Source organism: Diceros bicornis, chromosome 4 (assembly GCF_020826845.1).
Source record: "Diceros bicornis minor isolate mBicDic1 chromosome 4, mDicBic1.mat.cur, whole genome shotgun sequence".
Taxonomy (NCBI): domain Eukaryota; kingdom Metazoa; phylum Chordata; class Mammalia; order Perissodactyla; family Rhinocerotidae; genus Diceros; species Diceros bicornis.
The window spans coordinates 2182517-2210445 of NC_080743.1; the positions used below are offsets into that span (position 1 = coordinate 2182517).

At 41.1% G+C, this 27929-nt stretch overlaps 1 protein-coding gene across 7 annotated transcripts in view; it reads right to left on the bottom strand.

The window, feature by feature from the left end:
- DOCK7 (dedicator of cytokinesis 7) overlaps positions 1–18304 on the bottom strand; it is a 185707-nt gene extending 167403 nt beyond the window's left edge. For all 7 annotated transcript variants that reach the window (XM_058538191.1, XM_058538190.1, XM_058538189.1 and 4 more), the window contains exons 1-2: positions 18225–18304; positions 929–1034 (exon numbers count right to left, since the gene is read on the bottom strand). In XM_058538191.1, the coding sequence (XP_058394174.1) occupies positions 929–1034; positions 18225–18262 (144 nt within the window). In that variant the 5' untranslated portion in view covers positions 18263–18304. The remainder of the gene's footprint in view (positions 1–928; positions 1035–18224) is intronic.
- Positions 18305–27929: the final 9625 nt, after the last annotated feature.

Sequence of the window (27929 nt, forward strand, 5' to 3'; positions counted from 1 at the left end):
AGTTCGTGCGTTCCACTTCAGTGGCCTGGGGTTCGCTGGTTGGGATCTTTGGCACGGACCTACTCACCACTCATCAAGCCACGCTGAGGCGGCATTCCACATAGAAGAGCTATAACTCTACAACTATGATACACAACTATGCACTGGGGGCCTTGGGGAGAAAAAAGAAAAAGAGGAAGATTGGCAACAGGCGTTAGCACAGGGCCAATCATCCTCACGAAAAAAAAAAGTAAACTCCATGTTTTAAAATTTAATAGCATAAACATGTCATTACAAGCCAATCAAATTATGCTCTAGCATACCATGTTTGTTCAATGATTGGTACCCTTTCATAGCCAAATGGAAAGTGTTAATATATAACCCAAGTCACTCTTTATTACTTTTTTAGTTTTTGACAAATGGCAATATATTTTTAATTCATATTCCTACTATATATAATAAATAATTTTTTTATCAAAATTGATTATCTTCATGCCAGCTTCTTTAACAAGAAAACATGTATTTACGTCTCTGATACAGTACCTGGCAAAGTAATGATTCACTAATTATATATTCCTTTCTATTAAAGGGGTCAGATAATACTACAAATTCACATAACTATTTAATATTTACTTCAGTACTTATTTCTAGAACAGATTCTGAAATTTCCATATAATGAATCACCTTGGGTCTGAGAAGTTCTAGTAAAATTCCAGAGTTGATAAAATCCTGAATGTAAAATTTCAGAGTTAACTAGGAAATCAACACTTCTATAACACCTCCTAACACTCTCCCCGACTCAGATTTCAGGAAAGAGTGAGGTAACAACAAATAAAGCTATGAGACTAGTGATGGAATCCAATCTATTGGCTTTTATCTTTCCACTATTTTTTCATGGCCTAGTCAGTAATACACCAGTAAAGTACCATATTTTAAATATGCTACTTACTGTGGTATGATGGGATATATTGCCAACAATGTTGAGGTTTTTCAGCAGTTGTGGAGAACCACTGTATTGTCCAGAGATCTGCTTCCTAACTTCAGCAGCCACAGTTCTATAACAAAGAAAGCAAATATTATTTTTAAAAAGAAAACAACCTAGTTTAAAATGGGTGCAAGGTAAGTATATTAAAGATTCATTTCAAGAACAAGAAAACCTCAGCATATCAATAAAGCTATAAATTCATAAGATATTTTGGTAAATACTGCTTATAATTACAGTAGAATATCTTTATAATGCTGATGTAGGGCACAAGCGTGACAGCCAACTTACATCAGGTTTTTTTGTGTATGGCATTTCAGGGAACATACTTTGGCTTATAACAGCACTGGAAGCTATAATAAGATGTATATATTAAAATGCATATATTTTAAGGATACAAAATTAATTCTAAAATACTTTATAAACAAATCAACAAATGATAAGAATTAGGAAGAAAAAACTTCTTTTTTTCCTTTCTAATATTACTAGCTCCTCATTCATGCCCCAGAAAACTATTTCCTATATTTACTTAACTAATAAAAAATGTCCTTATACCCTGGCTTTAACGGCTTTCCATAATCTGACCCTAATTACCTTTCCAGCCTTACATATACTTTCCCAAATTCTTGTCAATGAACATAAATTGCTTCCTAGAATGCAGTCTCTCTCATATCCACAAATTCAAATCTTAACTAGTTTTAAGGGTAAAACTCAAATGTCAAGGACTCCCTACAAACTTCTTGGCTCACCACAACTAAAAATAATACCACCCTTCTTTAAAACTCTTAAGAGCATTTCGCATAACCTTACTTGCATTTTCCTCCTTCCTCGTTATTTTTTCCACATTTCATGTGTATGCTCTATCTAAGCAGAGGCAGTGGTTTCATTCATCTTTGTTTTCTCTAAAATATTAGCATGTGGCACTCAAAACAGGTTAATGTTTAGCCCTATGAAATACATAGGATTACTGAACTTCCTAACAAATGAAGTAAACCACAAAGGCATTACGGTAACATCACTTGACAGTTGTACGTCTCTATTTCAATCAGGACTAGAGTTGAGAAGTTCCACGATTTCCAGCTGGTTGCTGACCCTTAGGGGCATACCCCTATTTCAAATTTCTTAAATAGCATTTCTACAACAAAAATATTTTAGACATTCAAATAGTCATTAATATACAGCTCATTAATCTCTATATTCCTTAGATTCCACAAAACTATAAGCCAAAATATTCAGTGAGTCCTAAATCCAGTAAGTAAATAACTTCTCACATTAGTAATATTTTTATTAAATAGAAAATGTAACTCAAGAACACAAAATAAAGACCACTACCCATAGATTTTGGGCAATTATTTTCCTGATGTCAATATCTAACCTCCACTCTATGATCATCAACTGGCCATTTCCCTATTTTATAAAACTTGCCTTCTGTTCTTTCACTATTTTCCAAAAAATAAACCCTAATTTTTTCCTATCACTCCACTGCTCACAAAGTGAGACGGGCCTAATGGCCTGGTTTCTAGGCCAGCTTACTGACACTTTTGTTCCACAGTGTATTCAATCTAATGGTAGAACTCAGAGCCCCGAACATCTTGCTTCCCATTTGAATTTCCAGCTGAATTTCTAGACAATCTCATTTTCCAAAAATTATCCTGATTTACAATATAATCTTTTCCCCTCCTTCTTCTCTTCTATCCATCCTTCCTTTTTTCATATTCAATCATCTATACACATTTATTGAACATTGTTATGACCCGACTACTCAATTAGAAATTTTTGACACAAAGGTAAAAAGAGTTATCATTCTTTAAGGCTCAAGATATTGAATTAGCTCAACTTTTTTTTATGGGTGATCATTTAGATCATATTTGTGTTTTACAAAAAGCTAACTTGTTACTCACAATGGCCAAAACTTGGAAGTAACCAAGATGTCCTTCAACAGATAAATGGATAAACAAACTGGTACAACCATACAATAGAATATTATTCATCAATAAAAAGCAATGCACTATCAAGCCACAAGAAGACATTGAAGAACCTTAAAAGAATATTGCTAAGCAAAAGAACCCAATCTGAAAAAGCTACATACTGTATGATTCCAACAATAAAACATTCTTAAAAAGGCAAATTATGGAGACAATAAAAAGACCAGTGGTTGCCAGGGATTGGAGGGGGGAGGAAAAGGAAGGGATGAATAAATAGTGCACAGGAGATTTTTAGGGCAGTGAAACCATTCTGTATGATACTATAATGGCAGATAAGATGTCATTGTACATTTCTGAAAACGCACAGAATGTACAGCACAAAGAATAAACCTAATGTAACCCATGGATTTCAGTTATTAATAATGTATCAATATTGGCTCATCAATTATAACAAACATAATGCAAGATGTTAACAACAGGGGACACTTGGTGAGGCAGCATATATGAGAACTCTGTACATTCCACTCATTTTTCTGTAAACCTAAAACTGCTCCCCAAAAAAGTATTAATTAAAAAAATAAGTAAATAAATAAAGAAGACTAACTCAAAACAGCCAAGGGAGAAAGAGAAGAACATGAAGAAAACAATTAGAGGTTAGAGATGAAAGCTACAGAGAATAAAATCTTTGAGGGAGAACATAGATTGAGGAGAGGGCAAAGGGCAAATTCTGTAAAGCCTCTAGTTGTGAAAAGACAGGAACATTCACTTCAGTTTAGGACTCCCCTTAGGCCTTTTAATGAAGCCTAGATATTGAGAGTGTTCATTATTATGTTTAGTTTAAAGCCTTACAATCTTCTGATCCTTTTCTCAAGATTGAGATGAGAATATGAAAAAGCCTTTAAAAAGAGAGAGACATAGAACAAATATTCTATGTCTGTCTTTCTCAGTGCTACTCAACTCAGTCTACCAATCTCAACACTACCTCAGTGTTTCTGGGGTTAACCCATGATTAATCTCAACTGTAAACTGCTATATTTCATCAAATTCAAGATGTCACTAATTGTTAAGATGTGCCATTACTTGTACGGCTAAGAATGAAAAACTCTGCCAATTAACCAACACACCATCAATTAATTGGAAGACATACCCTGATTTCAGATGTTAAAAAGTGAAATTTAAAATAAATGGAATATGATTACTTCAAAAACAATCTTTTCATAACAGAGACATACAAAAAATAATCCCCATGTTACAAATATTTGTCTTATTTCTATATGACATAATTTCCCCAAAAAAGAAAATCAGTAATAATTTGAAAATAAGAACCATTCCAAACTGAGCTATAATAGCAATAAAAATATCTGCAACCCAGACAAAGGATGTATTTACACTGAGACCTTCTGTATGAAAAGACTCCATGGAATGGTAGTGAGGAAATCTTTCCAAACAAAAAACAATATCCTTAACCAAACGATGGTCCAAAGTATGCAAAACAAGAAATGTGATGAATAAATACAGCTCCTGATATCAGTTAAAATCTGTTATTATAGATGACTTTTTCCAGTAACCACTTTTCCTACTCCTAGTGATAACTCATACAGTAAAGCAATATAAGGAAGACCAGGTCAGAAATTCCACAGTTACTTATGCCCCTAAATTATAAGAGACCATCTTCCTCCCCTCCTCAAAGAACATAATCCAGGGCGGCTCCATGGCTTAGCGGTTAAGTGTGCGCACTCCGCTGCTGGCGGCCCGGGTTCGGATCCTGGGCTCATACCGATGCACCGCTTCTCCGGCCGTGCTGAGGCCACGTCCCACATACAGCAACTAGAAGGACGTGCAGCTATGACATACAACTATCTACTGGGGCTTTGGGGGAAAAAAATAAATAAAGTTAAAAAAAAGTTTAAAAAAAAAAAAAAAGAACATAATCCAACATCTGACCTATTCATCTCCTTATCAGCTCTCTCCATCGCCAACACGCTCCCTCACTATGTTAGCAAGCATTACAGTGTTCACAAAAGAAAGCACTCACTAAGGCCATTCACCATAGGATATCGGAAATAACCAACAAAAGATCCACATCCTGAGGGAAAACTATGTTGCATTTAACCTTTCCTCTAACTTCTTCCCACTTTTGATGTCCTAACCAACCATGATTTCCAGAACGACCCAAGGATGATAAGGCCAATCTGGGCCTCTCTCATCTCTAGTCATTCTTCATGGGACCAGAAGGCAAGCCTGAGTAAAGCTGAGTATGGAGAGTTTAGACTAAAATAAAAGTTTAGTTGAGCTACTCCTTACAGTCACAAAAAATAGCTGCAATGTAATATGTCAAATAAGAGAATAAGAATATGTCAAATAAGTCAGGGAAGAAGAGAAGGGTAAGAATATACCACAGAATATACCAGGGACAAGGGACTATATCAGAGACAAGGCAAAAAAGGGCTAGCTAAAAATCCCCAAGAACAGCTGATAGTCCAGTGCCGCAACTATCCAAGTCCAAGATGGTTGACTGACGGCTACCATTGTGTATAGTTGGTATTAAAGACAAAGAGACACAAATTAAAGAAAACAATAGATTAAAGAGATGCAAGATTGTATCACCTACTAAGTAAGTACTCGTGCCAAAAATGTTTAACCTGAACTGAATGAAACTCCTACTGCCTAACTTTCAGTTTATAGGAAATACAAAGAACAGTTTAACAAGCTAATATCACAGGAAGCAATCAGACAAAAACCAGAAGTCAGGTCATTCTATATGTCAAGTCTCTTCAACAAATCAATAAATGAATAAATAAAGGCAGTGGGGTAAGTTTTAGCATAAAAAAGACTTAAGACTAAAAAATAAAGTCTATTTAAAAGGGGAAAAAAAGACAAGAGATATAACCAAATGCAACACATGGTTCTTAAGCGGATCCAGATTTGAACAAACCAGCTATAAAAAGCATTTCTGAGAATAATGAGAAATTTGAACATGGACAAGGTATCACATAATCAAGAATTATTCTTGTTTTTTTTTAAATGTGTGAAAACAGTATTACAGTAATGAAGGAAAATGTCCTATTTTAGAGATGCAAATGATGTCTGTAAGCTAGCTTAAAACTCTTCAGTTATTACTCGTCTGCCTTAGAGGAGAACAGTAGGAAATTAACTATGGAGTATAGATGGGGCAAATACCCTTCACAAGGTATATCACGTCCTCCATAAAGCCATGCCTGCTTATTTCAGTTCTGTTAGGCACTCCTCCTCTGTGCTTTCAATGCCCTCTGCGTTTATTCGTACACATTCAAGGAAATGGGGTTTCCAGGAGGCTAATTCAGACAGGCAGCAGACTAGATAGACTGCTTTCTACCATGGAAGAAGAAGAACCTAGCCGTGCTGACATGGAGTTGCAGCAGTAAGAAAGCCCAATATCTGTAAACATTCTCTTTGACAGAAGCACATAAATTGCAAAGTAGGTTTTTCTGGAATAGTGGTAATGCAACCCTCAAATATAAAAGTATAGTGGGGAAAAAAAGGTGCAGCAAAGTATCAAGAATTTGGCTTCTCCAGCCTGGCACACACTCACTATTTAGGGGCAACTTTGCAATCTCCCGAGGAATTAGGGAAGACGAGGAAACTTCACTTCTGAGTGGAGCATGCTATGCTGTCTCTTATTTTGTATAAAAGTCTCAAAACAGATTAATTTCTGCCATTAAAGAAAATCTATATTCCTTAACTCTGGTGGCACTTTTCTATTAAGAACTATCTCAATGTGATAACTGAACAATACCTTAGTCATAGCATCTATTAAATTTTTTTGAAATCTATTTACCTATCTCCTTGCAAGGAACTAAGCAATTAAAAGGTGGGATTTCATTTTATTTACCTTTGAACCTTCTAGCAGAGTGCCTAGCACCTTCTGGATGCTTAATAAATGTTTACAAAGCTGAAGTGAAAAAATGGGAATACGTAGAGAGAAATTCATAGTTCCTCCCCCAAAAAAGTAGTTCAATAAGAATGCTAGAGTGGAAGAACTGATGTAAGCTTCTTGAGGGCAGGGACCACACCTTATTAATCTTTACCTCCTCAATGTCTAAGACAATGGAGACAATGGAGAGAAAGACAAGAGAAGCAGAGACAGGTACAGAGTGGAGAGAGAAAAGGAGGTAAGGAATAAGAATGAATTTAGAGACTACCTAATATATGAACTTTCCAAATGCCTTTCAGAGTAAACTAATCCATAAGTTTTGTTGGTTTCTAATTGATTGGAAAGTAAACCTTTTTATCTATTACTGTCAAATAGGTAAATATTTGCTGGGGAAAAAAATGTGACTCCTCAGAAGAGTTCCCAAGGTATAATCTTTTCTTCAAGAGCCTAGCTGGTACCATTATTATCCCATTTGTTAACTAGTAAAGTAAAAAACTACTACTGAAACAAAATGCTCTCCTAGTCTATACGAAACTCATGGTTTTTTTGTTTTTTGGGGGGGTGTTTTTGCTGAGGAAGATTCACCTTGAGCTAACATCTGTGCCAGTCTTCCTCTATTTTGTATGTGGATTGCCACCACAGTATGGCCGCCGCCGAGTGGTGTAGGTCTGTGCCCGGGAACCAAACTCAGGCCACCTAAGCAGAATGTGCCGAACTTAACCACTAGGCCACGGGGCCAGCCTGAAACTCGTTTTTTTTAAATCAATTTTTTAACAAGAGATATGTTTAGTTATCTCAAAGTAGTCTCTAATACATCTTTAGCATATCCACAAAGGCCTGGTTCCAGAAACACTTTCAAGCTCTATAATTATGTAAACAAAGTTACTATGAGAAGGAGAGGAAATAAGATTTTCCAATATGGAGAAAAGACAGAACAACTTGATAAAGGAAGACACTTTTTTAAAAAGTAAATAAAAGGAATATGTACATAGCATTAAGAAATTCAAACTTTACAAAGAGGTAAAAACAAAAGATACATCTCTCTACCATCTCCAATCCCCAGTTCTATTCCCCAAATGTAACCACTTAATATTTTCTTAGGTATCCAAGAAAAAGGTGTGTACACATCACCATGTACATAAGAAATCCTTATTTTTTTGATGCCCACATGTGACATCATACAATAACCTTTTCTTGATACCTTACACATTTATATTCTTGATATATTATACACTTATCAATATACCTTGGGAATCTTTCCATATCAGCATATAAAATTAACAATAATACTCTAGCAATATTTATCAAGCACTTACAATGTGCCAGATACTGTGTAAAGTGTTACATTTATTATATTTCATTTAACCTTCAGAAAAACCCTAAGAAGTAGGCACTGTATTAGGATCTTGAAGTTTCAAGAGGTTAAGATCACATAACCAATAAGGAATAGCACCAAGATCTGAACTTAGAGCCCCGACTCTTAACCACTGCTCTCCTTCTTTTTATCTGCTATGGAGTCCATGATATGGACAAACTGGAACATATTTAACCAGGCTATATTAGTGGACATTTAGGCTATTTCTAGTTTTCATCAAGGAAATGTAAGCTCCATGAGAGATTTTTGTCTAAATCAAGAATTATGGGTGATTTTTATTTTCTCTTTGGGCCTTTTGTATTTCCAGACTTTTTGCAGCACCATATATTATTTTTTTTTTTTTTCCCCCAAAGCCCCAGTAGATAGTTGTATGTCACAGCTGCACATCCTTCTAGTTGCTGTATGTGGGACGCGGCCTCAGCATGGCCAGAGAAGCGGTGCCGCGGTGCACACCTGGGATCCGAACCCAGGCCGCCAGCAGCGGAGCGCGTGCACTTAACCGCTGAGCCACGGGGCCGGCCCCATATATTATTTTATAATCAGAAAAAATAGTTATTTTTGGATAAACTTCAGAAATAAAGTAACTTTCCCAAACTTACGAAAAATAGAGGCAGGGTGTAAATTCAGATACATAAAGCTCCTATGGCCTCTTTCCATGGAAGCAAGTTTCCAAAAGTAAATGATTCTAGCTATAGTCCACATTAATGATTTCCCTATTCTCCAAAACCTAGCCTATTGGGTCAAAGACACCCAGTGAAAATGTCTAGTGTATACACTAACATATTAATAGGAACACTATAATAACTACCACAACTGTTATAATGTTTCCTATCTTTCATGGATGGCAAAATAAAACCCCTATCTGAAGCACTGTCACTTGTAAGTTAGCCTGTGTTAAATTCTTTAGGAATTTAGGTCCAGAGTGGACCAGTAACCATTAAAGGCCCAAGAAAACAAAAACACATACTGGTTGATTTGTAAAACCAAAGTCCTTCTTAAAATACACTTAACATTTAAGACGTAGCTCCTCTTGGGGGAGGATAAAAAAAAAAGATGTCAGATGACTCATGTATCCCATCTGACACTATTTTGGGATAACATTAAGTCCAAGATTTGGAAAGCACTGTATTAAAGAGACTTGGATGTCTCCATCACTCTGATCTACAGCATTTCACTGTATCTTAATTTCCTCAACTAAAACATGATGATAATATTGCTCCCTACTTCATGCAACATATTAAATTATAATGACAGAAAAAAAGAATTCAAAAATTTAGCATTTGGAAAAATTAACACTGATCTGAAATTGGCAACTAAAAAGAAAACTGAGGGAAGAAAAAAACCTCTACTGTAAAAAGTCAATACCCCTGGGCCAGCCCCGTGGCCTGGTGGTTAAGTTCAGTGCACTCCACTTCGGCGGCCCAGATTCAGTTCCCAGGCACAGACCTACACCACCGGCTGGTGGCCATGTTGTGGCAGCGGTCCACATACAAAACAGAGGAAGATTTGCCACAGATGTTAGCTGAAGGCAAATCTTTCTCAAGCAAAAAGTGGAGGATTGGCAAAGGATATTAGCTCAGGGAAAATCTTTCTCACCAAAAAAAAAAAAAAGGCAATCCCCTCAAAAGAAGATAAATTTATCTTCAATTCCACCCTACTTCATAAAAATAAAGCCATAATCTCCTTACCCACAAACATACAAATTATATACTAGCAACTACACAAACAGTTGCTAAATCTTGTTCATCCTAACTCTTAAATACTTCTCAAATCTTTGTGACCTCCTTCCCTTTCCGAACAGCATCTGCCTACAAATAATATCATACTTAATGATGAAAGTCTGAATGCTTTCCTCCCTAGACTGGGAAGAAAGGAAGAATGTCTGCTCTCACCACTTGTACTCAACACTGTACTGGAGGTACACACTTGCATTTAAATAATTATAGTGATACTGAATAACTTAAAATGACTAATTTTAAAGAAATCAGTTGTTTTGATGTGCCCAGCATTCTTACCCTTCTTCTTTTGGTTAGAAATCCCTTTTTTTGGTAAGGAATTCATTCCTTGAGATTGGGTGGGGCTAACACCATCGCACCTCTCCTCTAAGCCAGAGAGACAGACATGTGACCCAGGACTGGCCAGAGTTCCCTATATCCCTAAACACAGTAATTGGTTCAAGGAAGGACAAGTGATGTGACCCAAGCCAGACCAATAATTGAGTTCCTGGATCTTTCCTGCCAGAACTAAACTGGTAGGATTTCAGCCCGGGGCTGTCAGCTCTCGCTGTAATCATTTAGTGGAAAATCTATCCAAGACATGAAGAGGTCTGCTAACATCATCTGTATCCCTGGGCCTGATGTACTCAGTTACATGAGTCAACACTATTTTGTGTGTGCAAATTAATCTGATTTGAGTTTCTGTCACTTGCAACCAAAAAATTTCCTCTGTAAAAAGCCAGTGAAAAAGTACTGAAACATCTAGAGTGGTTGCCAAAGGGGTCCAAATGACGCAACCCAGAAGTGAAGGGGAGTTAACTCTCTGAGGAGACTGACTTGACTAAAGGAAAAGAGGATACAGGAGAAAAGCAGGTAGATAAATTTCCTCTTCTTCGGACTTCCATCTACTGATCTGAGGAACTGTTCCTCTGTCCAAAGATATCTTGTATAGCCAAGCAAGCACACTTTCCAAACAATCTCTCTCCAGCTCTTTGTGAAGCAGTGGCCAAGGAGATAAAGTATCACCTTACATTGTTTCCATCCTTCTCTGCCTCACTTCCCTTTCTCTTTCGATGCCCTGGGATTAGGCCTCCCAGATAAAGCCTCAACTCTTAATCCTTGTCTCAGACTCTGTTTTCTAGGAAACCTAGACTAAAAGAGTATCTACAAAAAACCTACAGCAACTATTAGGCTTAATATTAAGTAAAACATAGAAAGCTTTCCCTTTGATATAATAAACAAAACGAGGATGCTCAATATTAATACAATGTTGAATAGAAATGGTAATAATCTGCACAGTAATGCAAGGTCATACTCTGCAAAGCAAAACAAAAAATAAACCAGTTATAAGGTTTGGATAGGAAGAAACAAAAATTCATGATTTCCAGATGATATGTTTGTCTACATAGAAAATACAAAGGAATCCACAGATATATTTTTAGAATTAACAAGCGTTTAGCAAGGTATATAGCTGGATACAAAATCATTATATATCTAGGAATAAATTTAACAAAAGATATGCAATAACCTTACATAGAAAATTCTAAAAGTTCATTGTACGATATAAAGAAGACCTAAATAAACGGAGAGACACACCATGATCATGGACTGGAAATTCAACATCATAAGGATGTCATTTCTCCCCTAAATTGACGTATAGAGTCAATGCAATCCCTATCAAATTCTACTAGGATTTGGGGTTTTTTTGTTTTTTGGTAGATTCTACAATACACATAGAAATTCAAAAGGCTAAGAGCTGCCAAGACACTTTTTAAAAAGGTGGGAGGAGTTATTCTACCAAATTCCAAGACTTATTATAATTAAGATTGTTTATAATCAGTGAAAAGATGTATAACCAGACCAATGGAACAAAATAGACCAGAAAAAAATCCACAAATAAGGACACACACAGAGGTGGCAGCGCAGATCAATGGGGAAAGGATAATCCATTCTGAAAAACTTAAAATTTCACACCATACACATATTAAGTCCAGGTGGAATATAAACCTAAATACAAAGGAGGTAACTACAAAGTTTATGATAATACAGATGAATATCTTAATGACCTCAGGATAACAAAATATTTCTTAAACAAGACCCCAAAAATACTAACTATTAAAAAAATGACTGATAGAGCCAGCCCTGATGGCCTAGTAGTTAAAGTTCGGCACTCTCCACTTTGGTGGCCCGGGTTCAGTTCCCGGTTGTGGAGCCACACCACTCATCTGTAAGTAGCCATGCTATGGCCGTGGCTCACACAGAAGAACTAGGACTTACAACTAGAATATACAACTATGTACTGGGGCTTTGGGGATGAAAAAAAAAAAGATGAAGATTGGCAAAAGATGTTAGCTCAGGGCGAATCTTTCCCAGCAAAAAAAAAAAAAAAAAAAAAGACTGATAAAGTGCATTAAAACTGAAAACTTAGTTTTCAAAAGACTCCATAAAAAGGATTAAAAACAAACTAAAAAGGGTGGGAAAAGATATTTGCAACACATATAATCAATAAATGACTAATACACTGAATGGATATAAAGTACTCACACAGACCAATAAGAAAAAGACAGAATCCAAACGGAAAAAACAAAAGGGGAGGATGTCAAAGATTTAAATAAGCATTTACAAAAGAGTAAATTCAAATAGTCAATAAACATACAAAAGGAGCTCAATCTCATTAGTAATCAAGAAAATACAAAGTAAAACTATTACAGAAAGATAGCGTCATGCATCCACCAGATCCCCAACAATGAAACAGTTGGCAATACCAAATGATGGCAACTACATAAAGCAACATTGTTGTGGGAGGGTAAATTTCTACAGCTATCTTAGAAAACAGTTTGGCATTACCTAATAAACTTGGTAACAAATAAAGCTGCTATGATGAGCAATAAAATACCTAAGACTCAGCAACTCCACACCTGGGTATACTCTAGGTAGATACTCATGCACACATGTACCAGAAAATATGCATAGGAATAGTCACAGGAACATTGTTTCTAATAGTCAAAAACTGGAAACAACTCAAATGTTCATAAAGTGTAGAATGGAAAATTGTGGTATATTTATACAACAAAATAATATAAAGCAATGAAAATGAACAAACTTCGACTACTCGTAACACCATTAATGAATCTCACAGACATAATTTCGAAGAAAAGAAGCAAGACAGAAAAGCACACAAACACACAGTATGATTCTATTCAAATAAATTAAAAAACAGAAAAAATTATATTGCCTCGGGACGCATTCATAGGTGGTAAGAATAAAGAAACACAAGGAAATAGTGATCCCAAAAGTCAGAAGAGTGGATCGGAGAAGTCTGAAGAAAAGGTAACATTTAGAAAAGAGGAGGAAGGATAGATCAAAAAGAAAAGGCAACAGAACAGTCCTAGAGATGGAAATGAGCACAGCATTTGCAGGGGTAAGGTGAAAACAGCAGATCAACCGGTCCAAAACGTGAGCTAGAAAATAAGTCCCAAGAGGAGGCCCGGATTAGAGATGACTTTAAAATGCAAGCAAGAGTTTGGATTTAACTTGAAAGTTGCTAAAGAGAGTAGGTCTGAAATGTTCTCACCACCAAAAAAATGGTAATTATGTGAGGTGACGGAGGTGTGAACTAACCGTATTGTGGTAATCATTTTGCAATACATATGTGTATCAAATTATCACGTTGTACCCCTTAAACTTGCACAATGTTATATGTCAATTATATCTCAATAAAGCTGGGGAAAAACAGAAAAAAACAAAAAAAAATCCAAGAGTTTGGATTTAACACCGTGAGAAGCCACTATATATTCTGAACAAAAGAATGCCATGATAAAAACTGTGCTTCTAGGGACCAGCCCAGCGGCATAGCAGTTAAGTTCGCACGTTCCGCTCCAGAGGCTCCGGGTTCTTGGGTTCGGATCCTGGGCGTGGACCTACTCACCCCTCATCAAGCCATGCTAGGGCAGCGTCCCATACAGGAGAGCTGCAACTCCACAACTATGATATACGACTATGTACTGGGGCTTTGGAGAGAAAAAAGAAAAAAAAAAACAAAACTGTGCTTCAGAGAGACTTCATTTACAATCTATTTGAATTAGAAAAGGGAGAGACTAGATCAGCTATGACCCTGCTGTGGTCATCTGGAAGTGAGGTAAAAAAGAGGCTCCAAGGTGGCAAAGTGCCATTCATGCAAACACTTAACGTGTCCAGTGAACACAGATTCTGTGCTAAGCACTGGAGATAAAAAGACCTAGACCAGCCATCAAAGAACTCTGAAAAGCAATATAAAATAGGAGGGAAAGAGGAATGGAGGGGTTAGGCGGGGGAAGTATGAGAAATTAAAAAAAAAAAAAAGTAGCTCATGAAATCAGTGATGAATAAAAGAAAAACATCAAAGGTTCCTAATCCTCAAGAGTTCTGTAATTCAAGTACACATAAGGTACCAGAGTAAGCACAGCCACATGGCCCAAAGAGCGATGAGGAGGAGAACAAGCAGGAAGTAGTCATGACTACACCACATACATGTGAGAAATGTGACTAGAAAAGAAAAAGGAATGATTGGTTGGGAGCTAGAAATGCCAGAAGACTCAATGGTTCTTTGTTTTATGCTGAGAAAGGCACAGTAAGTCTTATGGTTTAAGGGAAATACCCACAAAAAGAAACAAACTGAAGATGCTAGAAAGGAAAGGGAAAATTATGAGATCAAGATTCTGAAGGAGGTGGCAAGGTATGGCATTTAAAGAACAATAAAATAGGTAAGCTTTAGAGACAAGACACCTTTCGGGCTCAAGAGAAAGATAGTTACATGACACACTGGGACAGTGGTACCCTGAGGTTAAAATGAAGGACTCATGTTAGATGGTCTCAAATTTTTCAGTAAAAGAGGTAGGGAAACAAAGATGGTAAATGAGAGGAACGATTTGGAGCAAACCTCATTTCAAATGAGAATACATTAATTAATAAAAGGTCAACTCTGGACTGTTCTAATCTCCCAAAAGGTCAGGGAGGTATATGTGTCCAAAGCGACAAACCAGGCAGCATTGAAGTAGTTGACACTAGGCAGAAAGGATTTACTTTGGTCAAGAGTGAGATAATGAATAAAAGAAAGTAGATTCAGCAGGTTGAAGGACTGGGCCTATCCAGCCAGAGTTATGAACAGATTCAAGACTAAAAACAACAGAGGTTATAAATAAGCCTATATTCAGGAAATCCTACTCATGTAAGATTTTCCTCAGAAATAAAGATCTAATGGAAGCCTTTCATTAAATTCTGCTTCTTAGGCAGCAAAATAATACCCAATTAACAAAGGAAAGACTAAAAAGGCAAGGGTAACTCTTGGGATGCTAACATTGGCACTGTTAGAAAATCTGGAACTACCACAGAAAATATTCTGCAAAAAGAAATAGAGCTGAATAAAAAGAGTATAAGATCTGAAATCAGAGGACTAGTGTTTGAGTCCCAATTTAGGCAAATAGTCTCATGCTCTCTAGGCCTCAATTCCTCATCTGGATTATGAGAATAATAACAATAGTAAATAACAGAATAATAATAGCAGCAGCTCATATTTTTTGAATGCTTGTTATATTTCAGGCACAGTTCTAAGTATTTTACATGTATTAATTAATTTAATCCTCACATTAACCCCATGAAGGCTTTCATCCCCATTTTACTGATGAGGAAACCAAGATAGAAAGATTAGATCAACTGCCCAGAATTACACAGCTATTATGTGGTATAGGCAGAATTTCAACCTGTGCAGTGTAACCTGAAGCCTATATTCTTTACTATGTTCTTCAGCTTCTCTGGGTTTTCAGTAAAAAGTGCTGCAAGTATAAACAAATGTTCATCATTACCACTGAATATCAAGTGACAGCACAAAATAACCCAAACAAAATCCTAGATCATTAATCTACAGTCAACATTGTACCTATTAGATGCTAAGGGGTGATTATAAAGGTTAATAATGCATGTGCCTTGTCCTCAAAAAGTAGGGAGAACAGACAAGAGGCAATACTTGATATGGACAAAATATACATGCTGCTTTTCCAGATGAGCTGAGGTAAGTAGTACAATCAGTGATACAGAATAAAAAGCTTTGAGAAATAAATCATCAAATGACAGCCTCAAAAAATAACAGCACAAAATGCAAAGGGTTAGGTAATAACTGAGGCAGAAAAGAGATCAGTATAATTGTTTTTAAAGTAAAGGTTTCTGAACAATCATAAAGCTTTAAAAGAAAAATAAGGTTTCAAATAGCCATAGGTTTTTCACAGTGCAACAAATTTCATATATGCACATCATAAAAAGGATTATCACTCCCAAGAAAAGGTCCTAAGCCACATTATAAATACTATAATAAAAAACAGTTGATACTTATTGGGCACTTATTATGTAAAAAGCACTGTTCCAAGCACTTTCCAGGTACTGATTTATTTAATCCTATAAGGTAGATCCTACTATTATCCCCACTTTATAGATAGGGAGAATGAGGCAGAAAGAGGTGAAGTTACTTGCCCAAGTTTACTCAATGAGTGGCCGTGCTAGGATGTCAAGCCTAGGCAGTCTGTCTCCAGAGTCTGTGCTATAATCCCTGGAGGAGGAAACTAAGAAGCAGAACAGGAATTTATTCAGAAGTATTACCCAGCCATATTTGGTAACAAGGAGGAAAGTATCTTTCATTCACAAAAAGCAGATGATAATTCATCATCTATAGCAGTTCTCCCCTGGTCTTCCCTCCACATTGTCTGCACATTCCTCCTGGACTATCGCATCTACTTCTCGGGCTTCAATTACAATCCTACTTGCTGATGACTCCCAAATTGAGATCTCCAGCCCTCTCTCTCTCCTGCACCTTACACCTGCACCAGCAACCTAATAGATATTTCTCTTTCAATGCTTGTGAGCACCTCAAAATCAGCGCGTCCAAAACTGAACCCTCATCTCCACCCCACCTCATTTCCTACCCTCCAACGGCTTCTTCCTTGTACTCCCTTACCTCAACCATTGCCTCCATCACCCACCTGGATGTCATCCCAGACTCCTCCATCTTCCTCACCTTCCATATCTGATCAGTCACCAATCACTGCCACGTCTACGTCCCAAGTCTCTCTCCAGTCAATGCATGGCGCTTCATTTCCATTGCCTTACTTAATTTTATAACTTTACAAAGCTATATTAATTTGAATTTTGTGTTGTTTTGCAAAACTGATTATCTTTTTTCCTTGTGTTTTGTCCTATCTCATCTGAGGACAAACACCATGAATGGAGAACAGATATTGTACATATTTCATATCTAACTGTTACTATACTGTTATTATACCCATTTTCCAGACGAGGAAACTAAAATTTAAGACAGCTTAAACAATGTGGTCAAGATGCCAAGTTAGAAAATAGCAGGCAGGATTTGTACCCATGTCACAGTCTGACACTAGAGCCCATGCTCTTAAGTACTTGCTATTTTGCCCCTGAAGGAGAAAATGAAATGCGCGTTTTAAAGCTCGAAAGAAAAAAAACAATTAAGCACAAAGCTAAAATCAAAGAGATGTTAGTTTTAAATTAAAAACGTGCCAAAACACAGTAAAACTATGGAAGTTCGTGCAGTTAAGAAAGGACCTGTCTGGTAGATCCAAAAATCTTTAAGAAATGTCAGCAAACTAAAAGGCTCCAGAGCCACAGAAATACAATTGTCAAAAAACTAATACATTTGAGTGTTTCTTTCTTTTCTACAGAAATATGGTCTTTTTAACCCAAAATGCCTAGCGTCTTACACACGAGTATATTCCACAAAGAAATTCCACAAACGTTAGAGCCCTCCGTCGCAACCCAGTTTCCAGTTCTGGGGAGACGGGCAGCGGGGCGAGGCCGGCCGCGGGGGCCCGCCCGCCGTCCCCCCCGCGGGACGGGCACTCGGCGCCCGGGCGCACCACACGCCGGCCCGGCCCGGCCACTTCCCGGCGCGAGGCGGAGGGGCCGCGCGCCGCTTTTGTTGGCGGAGGGCAGGGCGGACCCGCGCCCTCGGGGCCCCGGCGGCGGGGCGAGAGCCGCGGCCACCGGTCACCCGGCGGGGACACAAAGAATCCGGCAGGCGCGGCTCGGCGGCCGGCCAGCTCCCCAACCGCCTCGGGCAGCCGCCGCGGGTCCCAGGCCGGCGCCGCGCGGAGGCGGCTCCGACGGAGGCCGGCGTCTGAGGGGGCCGGGGCCGCGGCCGGGGCCGGGGCCGAGGGAGGGCAGTCGCCGAGCCCGTCCGCCGCCGCCGGGCCGCGGACCCCGCGCCCGCGCCGCCACACCCACCCGCCTCGGGGCCCGCGGCCTGGCGGGCGGCTGGGCGGCCCTGCCGGCCCGCGTCTACCTGCTGATCTTCTGGGCGAAGGCGCGGCGCTCGGCCATGGCTGCGGCGGCGGCGGCGGCGGCGGGCGCGTGCTCCCGCCCGCCCGCTCCCTCCCCCGCGGCCCGCGGGTCCCGGCCGGCCCGCGCCGCCGTAATGCTCCTGAGAGGCGCGCAGCCAGAAGCCGCCCCGCCCGCGCGGGCCCGGGAGCCGCGGCCTCGGGACGCAGGGCCGGGCGAGCCGGGGAGGCGCGGCGGGAGGGCCGCGACCCCGCGAGGCCGGAAACGAGGCGCCCGCGCGGGGACTGGGCCTTCCCGAAAGGAAGGGGAGGCGCTGGCCGCCTGCGCCCCGAGGCCGGCCGCGTTCCCGCGCGCCCCTCGAGCGGGGCCGCTGCCTGTTCCGGTCGGCCCCGTGGACCGGCCTGGCTGCAGAAAGAGTGGATCTCCTGACTGAAACAGGGCAGAAAAGGCCTCTGTCCTCCAGAGGCAGCGTCACAGTCCTTGACCCGCGTGCGCAGCCGGCCGCTGGATTAAAGCTGCCACGCGGGATCGTCCATGCACAGCAGCTCTTTCAAGCGAGCTGCTGTCATGCCCACTTTAGGGAGAAGGACGTTGGTTCGGAGAAGCCAAGGACTGGCGCGCGTCACCCAGATGGTGACCTCCTCAGCCGAGGCTCGAACCCGGAGCCCAGGCCTTTTCTTTGAGGACGAGTGTGTTTGCGTTAATACTACTCTCCCTGAGTCTGTTCCTTGCCCCTTTAGGATCTCATTTTCCATTTTCCTTGCGAAATGGAAAATGGCTGGATACTTGTTTTCCTCTCTTTCACAGTCGGAAATCTGGAGCCTGAAGCCGTTGGGTCATTTGGTCGAGTCACACACTGAGTCAGGGGTGAGGCCGTGTCGGTCAGATCCCAGACCCATAACTTCCTGTCCAGCTCCCACCACCGCAGAAGACCGTGCTCCGTCCGTTTGGGGTGGTCTACTGGAGCAGGGTATATGTGTAGCTTCTCCCCAAGTGTAAGCCTGCCTAGGTGTCCTAGAGCATACAAAGGTGGACTGGCCTCAGTCCTGCTCTCAGGAGGTGTCCATTGAGTCCGTTGGGAAGAGGAAACAGCTACTCGAAGAACTACAAGTCAAGGCCAACACTGTCTCCTGGCCTTCAAGACCCTCCACGACCCCATCGTATTCCGCCACTTCCTTACTAGGTGACCTTGGGCAAGTTACTCAACCTCAACTGTGAAATGGGGGAAATAATTGTACCTACTTGAAAGAGTATTGTGAGGATTCATTGAGTTAGTTCACATCAAGTTCTTAGAACAGGGCCTGGCACTTGGTGAGTACTGTATGTATTAGCTGCTGTTATTATTACCACTGTTACCGTCATTATTCATCCTACACTTAAGCTTGTCCTGGGTACTTGATAGCCCCTGAATTGGTTGTCTGCTCTCATGCTCCCAGCCAGATGTTGTGTGCCTTTATCCCTGCTCTCCAAACATCTGTTCACTACTCTCTGAGAGAACTGACCACATTCTCCTTTGAATAGTTCTTTGTATACATGACTCCCTGGTTGCCAAAGTGTCTGAAAAGACATTGCATGCACTGTGCAGCTTGCTGGGCACATTCAGAGCGGGAAGAGGAGCCGCAGGACCAAGCTGTAAGCGGGGCAGACAGTCTGGGGAAAACTCCAAGCAAGACTGGTGGCCCCCACCTCTAGGGAGAGCCTGTGGTCACAGAAAAGGCCAGTGTGGGCAGATCTCCAAGTCCCACAGGAGTCCAATCTCAGGGAAATGTGTGGAGCTCAATAAAGGGAGTGAGAGTGGAATTGCTCTGGCTGACCGGTATCCCCACACTCCCCCCCTGCACGCGCATGTGCACTCACGTGCACGCACACATGTACACATACACGCAAGGGTCTCAATCCACCATACTTCTGTGGAGCTGATTCCCCCACCCCCAGTTTCAAGGATGAGCATGTGGCCTAGGCCTGGCCAAGCAGAGCAGCACATTCCCCTGGCTTCTGCAGCAGGTTTAGGGATAGGCACACGAATCAAGCTGAGACAGTTGGGCCCAATCACAACCAAAAACTGCACTTGCCGAACCAGGGGCCACCATCTAAAGAAGGCCTGCCTGAGCATGAAGCCAAACAGCAGAGAGGAGAGCAAAAGAAATGGAAAGAGATGAGCTCCTTAGAACATTACTCAAGCCTTGGAGTTTGCAGTTACATGAACTAATAATGGGCTGGGGGCCGGTTTTGATTTTTGGCTTTTGCTTATGCTCCTTTGAATTGGGTTTTCTGTCATTAGCAACTGAAAGAGTCTTAACTGATACAGGCCTTCATCTAGTCAATCAATACTACTGGGCCCTGGAGATACAATGGTAAAGGAGACAATCATCGTGTCCTCAAAGAGCTTAAGAGTCCAGTTGACGAGAGAAGTACGTAAACAGTGTGTTAAGTGCTAAGACAAGAAAAATTCAGGAAGCTATATATCAGTTCTAGATCACATCAGTTCTCAGCATCAGGTGAAGACTGGATTATCACCAGGATGTTCCTTTGATATGAGGTGGTGAAAACTGGATGGAGTTTAACTCCATGTGTAGCCCTGTTAAAACTTTGTGGGAAAGCAGGTTGGAACTCTGGGAGCATCAATGGCCCGGCCATTGACTGGGATTCAGAACCCAAGTTCCCCCTGATGGGAAGATACTGGCAGAGAAACTACTTACGAAGGCCAGGACCAATTTGGCAGAGTCGCCTCAAAACAGTGAGTTTAGGGTAAGAAAGCCTCAGGACAGTGTTCTCATTAGACATACACAGTGTTCTAAAGTCCTTCAAGCAGAGGGCCGGCCCGTGGCTTAGCGGTTAAGTGCGTGCACTCCGCTGCGGGCGGCCTGGGTTCGGATCCTGGGCGCGCACTGACGCACCGCTTGTCCGGCCATGCTGAGGCCGCATCCCACGTACATCAACTAGAAGGATGTGCAGCTATGACATACAACTATCTACTGGGGCTTTGGGGGGGGGGGAAATAAATAAATGAAATCTTTAAAGTCCTTCAAGCAGAAGACTTAGGGATACGGCAGGAAAAAAAAAAGGGGGGGGGAAAGTCGTATTCGTTTTACATTCTAACTTTTATCAAGCTCAACTTTCCCCCGTAATAGAGCATTAAGGAGGATCGTGGTTGTGGCAGGGTCAGGGTTCTAACGCCACAGTACCAAGGGGCAGAGTTTTTGTGTCATGAGAGATAAAGTTCTGGCTTTGCAAGCAGAATGTGTTCTCTTGGGAGTTTTGCGGGGGATAGAGAGTGATTTGTTTTTTCAGGCTCGGGCTTTTATGAAGCATCACTGAACTCACGCAAGAAGAGCAACATGGGGTTCCCTCCCCTGGAAGGCCAAGGAGTGTGGTCCAGAAGAAGGGAGCACCGTGGCATGCCACTTGGGTTTACCTCAGTCCCAAACTGAAGGCTAGGAGTTGGGTACAAAGTCAAAGCTAGGGATGCTTTTGTCTGCCTTGTCCTCTGTCACTCACCCTTTCTTAATACCTAGCAAATGAGATTTTTGCAAGGGACAATTCAGGGATCCTAAACCTGGCCACACTCCAGAACTAAGAGCACTCATGCTTACCCTGTTACAGTGCTTACTACACCATTCAGTTATCACCTCTTAATCTGTGGACCCCATTAGACTTCATTTCTTGTCCACCATTGTATTTCCAGCATCTGATACACTGCCTGATCCATTATAATCACTCAGTAAATGTTTTTGAGTGAATAAATTCCACGGACTAAAGTATTTTGAGATCCTGCCTTAATTTATGTTTCCCCAAAAGCAGAGCTTGAGACAAGGACTTGGAAGCAGGTAGTTTACAGAGAAGTGATCCTCGGAAGCTGGGAGGAGGGAGCAGAGAGAGTGGATCAAAGGAGAGAAAGCCAGTACAGAGTGCATTACTGAGGTGTCACCTCTGCGGGCAACGAAGCTCAATGCTGCCTGTGATCCTCTGAAGAACCGTTTAGGAGGCACCTTGGAATCGTCTCTCTGAGGTTGAGTATTTAGCTAACAACTTCTAAACCCCATGGTTGAAGGCTGACCCTGGGGACATTACCCCACACTGCATGCTGCAAAAAGCTGAGAGATATGGTAGGTGCTTCGGGTAGGAAGCCGTCCATGTGTGTAACTGTCCACACTGGAGCTGCAGCTAAAATCAGAGACGAGCTGTGGGGAAGAAGTGTGAAGCACCAATGGCGTCTATTACAGCCCCCTGGAAGTGATGCAGAGACTACGATAGCAATCCCACCGGGATAGCGTGCATTTGCCCGTTGTGCTTCTGCTGCTCTGCGAAGCTGGGGTGAGCCGAAAGGCCAGGCCGCCCCAGCCAAGGTGGCCTGTGGTGCAGGCTTAGTGCCCATTTAAAAACAAGCCCAGAATACGTCTTTCCTGAATGAACTGTATTTCAAGGTAGTCATATTTGATGAGGGACAGTTCTTCTTTTAGAAGAACTTGAGCTAACAAATGCAGAAGTAATGCAGACTCTGGGGAAATAATGAATCTAGACCTGCACTGCCCATTACAGTAACCACTTGCCACATGTGACCATTTAAATTTAAATTAATTAAATATAGTTACAATTCATTTTTCAGTTGTATTAGGCACATTTCAAGTGTTCAATAGCCACATGTGGTTAGGAGCTACCATATTGGACAGTGTACAGATAGAACATTTCCATCATCATAGCAAGTTCTATTGGACAGCACTGACCCAAAGATTATAGCTGGTAATCCGTTAAATAAAGAGCCTGTTGGGGAATTTTAAATGGTTGGGTAGGCCAATAAGAACAGAACCCACTCATCAATCTTAACATTACACACACACACATACACACACACACACACACACACGAGTCAACCAATCACTATATTCCTCCTCATGGGATGAAAGAGGAGATGTTTAGGATGTATACAGCACTGCCTGTGAAATATTCCTGCCATAAATTTGAACCCAAACCTGATTAATGCTCTAGATCTAATTATCAGTTTCTAGAAAATATAAGGGATAGGGGAACGTGTTAAGCAGCAGCCCAGGGTTGCAATTAGTAACATTGAGAATATGGTAAATTCTACATGACATAATGACCTGGCTCCTTCAACAAATAAGTGGCAAGGAATTAAAAAAAGATTGAAAATAGGATAAAAGCACAGGCAACAAAAGGTAAACTGGACATCATCAAAATTAAAAACTTCTGTGCTTCAGAAAACACCACCATCAAGAAAGTGAAAAAACAAACCAAAGAATGGGAGAAAAATTTTGCAGATCATTTATCTGATAAGAACCTTGTACCTAGAATATATGAACAACTCTTATAAGTCAATAATAAAAAGAGAAATAACTCAATTTAAAAATGAGCAAATAACTTGAATAGATATTTCTCCAAAGAAGATATGCAAATGGCCAATACGCATATGAAAAGATGCTCAACATCATTAGCCATCAGAGAAATGCAAACCAAAACCACAGTGAAATAACAGTTAACACCCAGTAGGATAGCTAGACTCAAAAGAAAGGATATTAGTAAGTGTTGATGAGGTTGTGGAGAAATCGAAACCCTCATATACTGCTGGTGGGAATGTAAAATGGTGCAGCCACTTTGGAAAACAATCTGGCAGGTCCTCAAAATGTTAAACATAGAGTTACCATGTGACCCAGGAAATCCATTCCTAGGTCTATACCCAGGAGAAATGAAGACATACATCCACACAAAAACTTGCACATGAATGTTTATAGCAGCATTATTTTTAATAGCCAAAATGTGGAAACAACCCAAGTGCCCATCAACTGATGAACAGATAAAATGTGGTATATGCATACAATGGAATATTATTTAGCAATAAAAAGAAGTAAAGTACTGATACATGCTACAACATGGCTGGACCTTGAAAACACTATGCTAAGTGAAAGGAGCCAGACACAGAAGGCCACAGATTGTATGACTCCCTTTATTTGAAATGTCCAGAACAGGCAAAGAGAGAGAGAAAGTAGACTGGTGGTTGCCAAGGTCTGAGAGAAAGGGAGAATGGGAAATGACTGCTAATGGGTGTCAGTCTTCTTTTGGGGATGATGAAAATATTCTAAAATTAATTGTGATGGTTGCATAACTCTGTGAATATGCTAAAAGCTATAAATTGTATGCTTTAAATGGTGAGTTGTATAGAATGTGAATTATATCTTGAACTATTTTTATTCACAACACTCTGACACCAAAAGTGTGGAGTTTTTTCCCCCACGCCAACCAATTCTCCAACTCTTCAGACACCAACTGAGTGTTCTATAGTTCATTTCAATTCTGACACTAAGGACGTGGAGTTTGCATAGACCCCACAAGTTAAGGGGTCAATCCACAAGACTGCCCCCACCTCAGATGCTAGTTGCAAGTCACAGGTTACCACCTGTACTCCTGACCAATCGGCCTTAAATTCAGCGGGTTCCCACAATCCCCTCCCCAGGTTTAACGATTTGCTAGAATGGCTTACAGAACTCAGGAAGACACTTTACTTACTGTCACCAGTTTGTTATAAAGGATGCAAATGAACAGCCAGATGAAGAGGCACTTAGGGCAAGGTCCAGAAGAGTCCCAGCACAGGAGCTTCTGTCCCTGTGGAGTTGGAGTACACCAGTCTCTTGGCCTCAGAATATGTCTGCCAACTCAGAAGCTCTCCAAACCTCGTCATCTAGGGGTTTTTATGGAGGTTCCATTATGTAGGCACAATTGATTAAATCATTGGCCCATGGTGACTGAACTCAATCTCCAGTCCCTCCCCTCCACGGAAGTCTGTGCGTGGGGCTGGAAGTTCAACCCTCTAATCGCATGTTTGGTTCCTCTGGCACCAGCCCCCATCCTGAAGCATCTAGAGGCCCACCAAGAGTCACCTCATCAGCACAAACTCAGATATGATTGAAAGGAGCTTGTTATGAATCACAAGATGCTCCTATCACCTCTATCACTCAGGAAATTCCAAAGATTTTAGAAGCTCTGTGTCAGGAACCAGGGACAAAGACCAAATATATATTTCTTCTTGATATATATCACATATCTCAATAAAGTTATCATCAAAAAATAGAATAAAATACACTTAAGAGGCATACAGTATTAGTCAGGGTTCTCCAGAGAAACAGAACCAATAGGCTAGAGAGAGAGAGAGATTTATTATAAAGAATTGGGTCATGCAATTATGGGGGCTGACAAGTCCCAAGATCTGCAGTTGGCAAGCTGGAGCCCCAGCAGAGTGATGATGCAGTTCCAGTCAAGTCAGGAGGCCTGAGAACCAAGAGAGCCGATGGTATAGTTCCAGTCCCAAGGCCAGCAGGCTCAAGATCCAGGAAGAGCCAATGTTTCATTTTGAGTTGTCTGAAGGTAGGAAAAAACTGATGTCCCAGCTTGAAGGCCATTAGACAAGAGGAATTCTCTCTTATTCAGGGGAATTTCAGCCTTTTTGTTCTATTCAGGCCTTCAGTTGATTGGATGAGGCCTACCCACCTTAGGGAGGGCAATCTGCTTTACTCAGTCTGTCAATTTAAATATTAAACTCATCTAAGAACACCCTCACAGAAACACCTGGAATAGTATTTGATCAAATATCTGGGCACCCTGTGGCCCAGTCAGATTGACACACAAAATTAACCCTCACACATCCCAACCCTAATACAATGTGTGGAGTTTTGGGGTCCAAAGAAAACAAACCAACTGTAAAATAAAAGGCATTTGTGACACACTCAGCAAATTCTGATCACTGACTAAGTATGAAATGATATTAAGAATTATTCTCTGGATATTATTCTCTGGATATCTTCCATTTGTTCCTCCAGGTTCACTCTCCACCCTGCTCTCTGCTCCAGCAGGCTGGCCTCATGGACTACATCAGCAGGGCCCCCATACCCTTTAGCTATTTAGACGGACTTGGATAGTGGGAAATACTGGCCAGAGAATCCGAGAGGGAGGCAAGTACTATCAGGGTATTGATCCCCGCCTCCCGCCCTGTAAGCTCTTGCTTGCTCTGTCTCCTAACCAAAGGTCATTGCTTCTCTCAGAGCAAGCAATTCTATAGACTTTCTCCTTCCAGGTTCTGGTAACCACTCCCTCCCCTTATCTCTGGGGCCTGGAGGTAGTACCAACTTAACCACTTACCCTAGGTTACTGCACTCTACCTTGTGGTTCCCCTACACCCACAACCTATGAATAAACTCTCCTATAGTTATCTTATTTCAGTGTGTCATCTGTTTCCTGTCGAAACCTTGATTTAGATGTGATAAGGGTTTTGTGGTTGTACAAAAAAAAAAAGAGTCCTTTATTCCTTGAAGATACATACTGAAGTATTTATGAATGAAATGATATAAGGTCTGGGATTTGCTTTAGAAATAATCCAACACGATTAATATTTAGTGGGTATAGAGTTTCAGTATCAAAAGATGAAAAAGTTTCAGAGATCTGTTGCACAACAATGTGAATATACTTAATGCTATTGAACTTTACACTTAAAAATGGTTAAGGTGATAAATTTAATGTTATGTGCTTTTTGCCACACACACAAAAATAATAACCCAACATGGATTTATGTTGATAATTGTTGAAGCTGGGTGATGGGAACATGTGGGCTCCTTATATCATTCTTTCTAAGATGAAAAAAAGAAAAGGGAAAAAGTCCCAAATTTGTATGATATCAGAAGGGAGAAGACAACCTGCTGCTTAGAGAAGAAAGAAAGAGTCCGAAGTGCAGAGAATGGCTCTGTCATGTAGCCAGACTAGAAGGTCTAAGCAGCCAGGGGTTGTAGAGGAAATGTTGGATCCAGGGCACAGCTTGGAGCCAACGTCAGTGGTGCCCTGTTGTGCCATTCTTGTTTCATCTCACTAGGCTCTGAAACCTGCCGGGATTACTGGTTCTGGATCTGGGCCCCACTGAGCCCAGTGGTCTTTAGGAACAATAGGGAAGACCTGGAACAAGCAGGTCTAACGCAGCAAAAGGAAGAAGCACCAAAGTTCAGAAGAGCTGGAGTCATGGAAAGGTTCTGTGGGGTAGGAGACCCTACATGTTTGTAGGTTGTGGGGAAGGACTAAGAGGAGGGAAAAAATTGAAAATATGAGAGACATGTTTGATAACCTTGAGAGAAAGAGGTACCTTCGTCCACTCCCTCGGGAGGGAAGAAAAGGATGGAAAACCAGGCAGCATTTTAGAGGTGGAAATAAGGGAAACCGAGGGAGCTACATTCAGATAGCATTCCATTTTCTCAGTGGATCTAACCATGTACACTGGTGTATTCGTTTTCTAGCACTACGTAACCACATGACCACCATCATCCATTAGTCATAAATGTAACCCATTAAGGGAACCACCATCTCACCATAACCACAGGTCCCGCCCACACGCTGGGGGGGTCTTATACAGAATGTGTACACCAAGGGCAGGAATTTGGGACCGTCTTAGAATTCCACCTGCCACAACTAGGAAAAGATGGGAATCTCAGATGTGTGGGGTCGTTGCTAGAACTGATTCAATCTATGAACTGAGAGAGAAGGCCTTGGTTGGGGAGCCGGGGACCATATGAAAACTTACAAGCGACACAGAAAGTGAAATGGGGAAGGCGCTGCAGGTCACAATCCCTTGTGATACAGTTGGAGCAGGGGCTGGAAATCAGTAAGACTGGTGTTGTGGTTCTGGCTCTGCCACAATCTTACTATGCGACTCTGAGCAAAC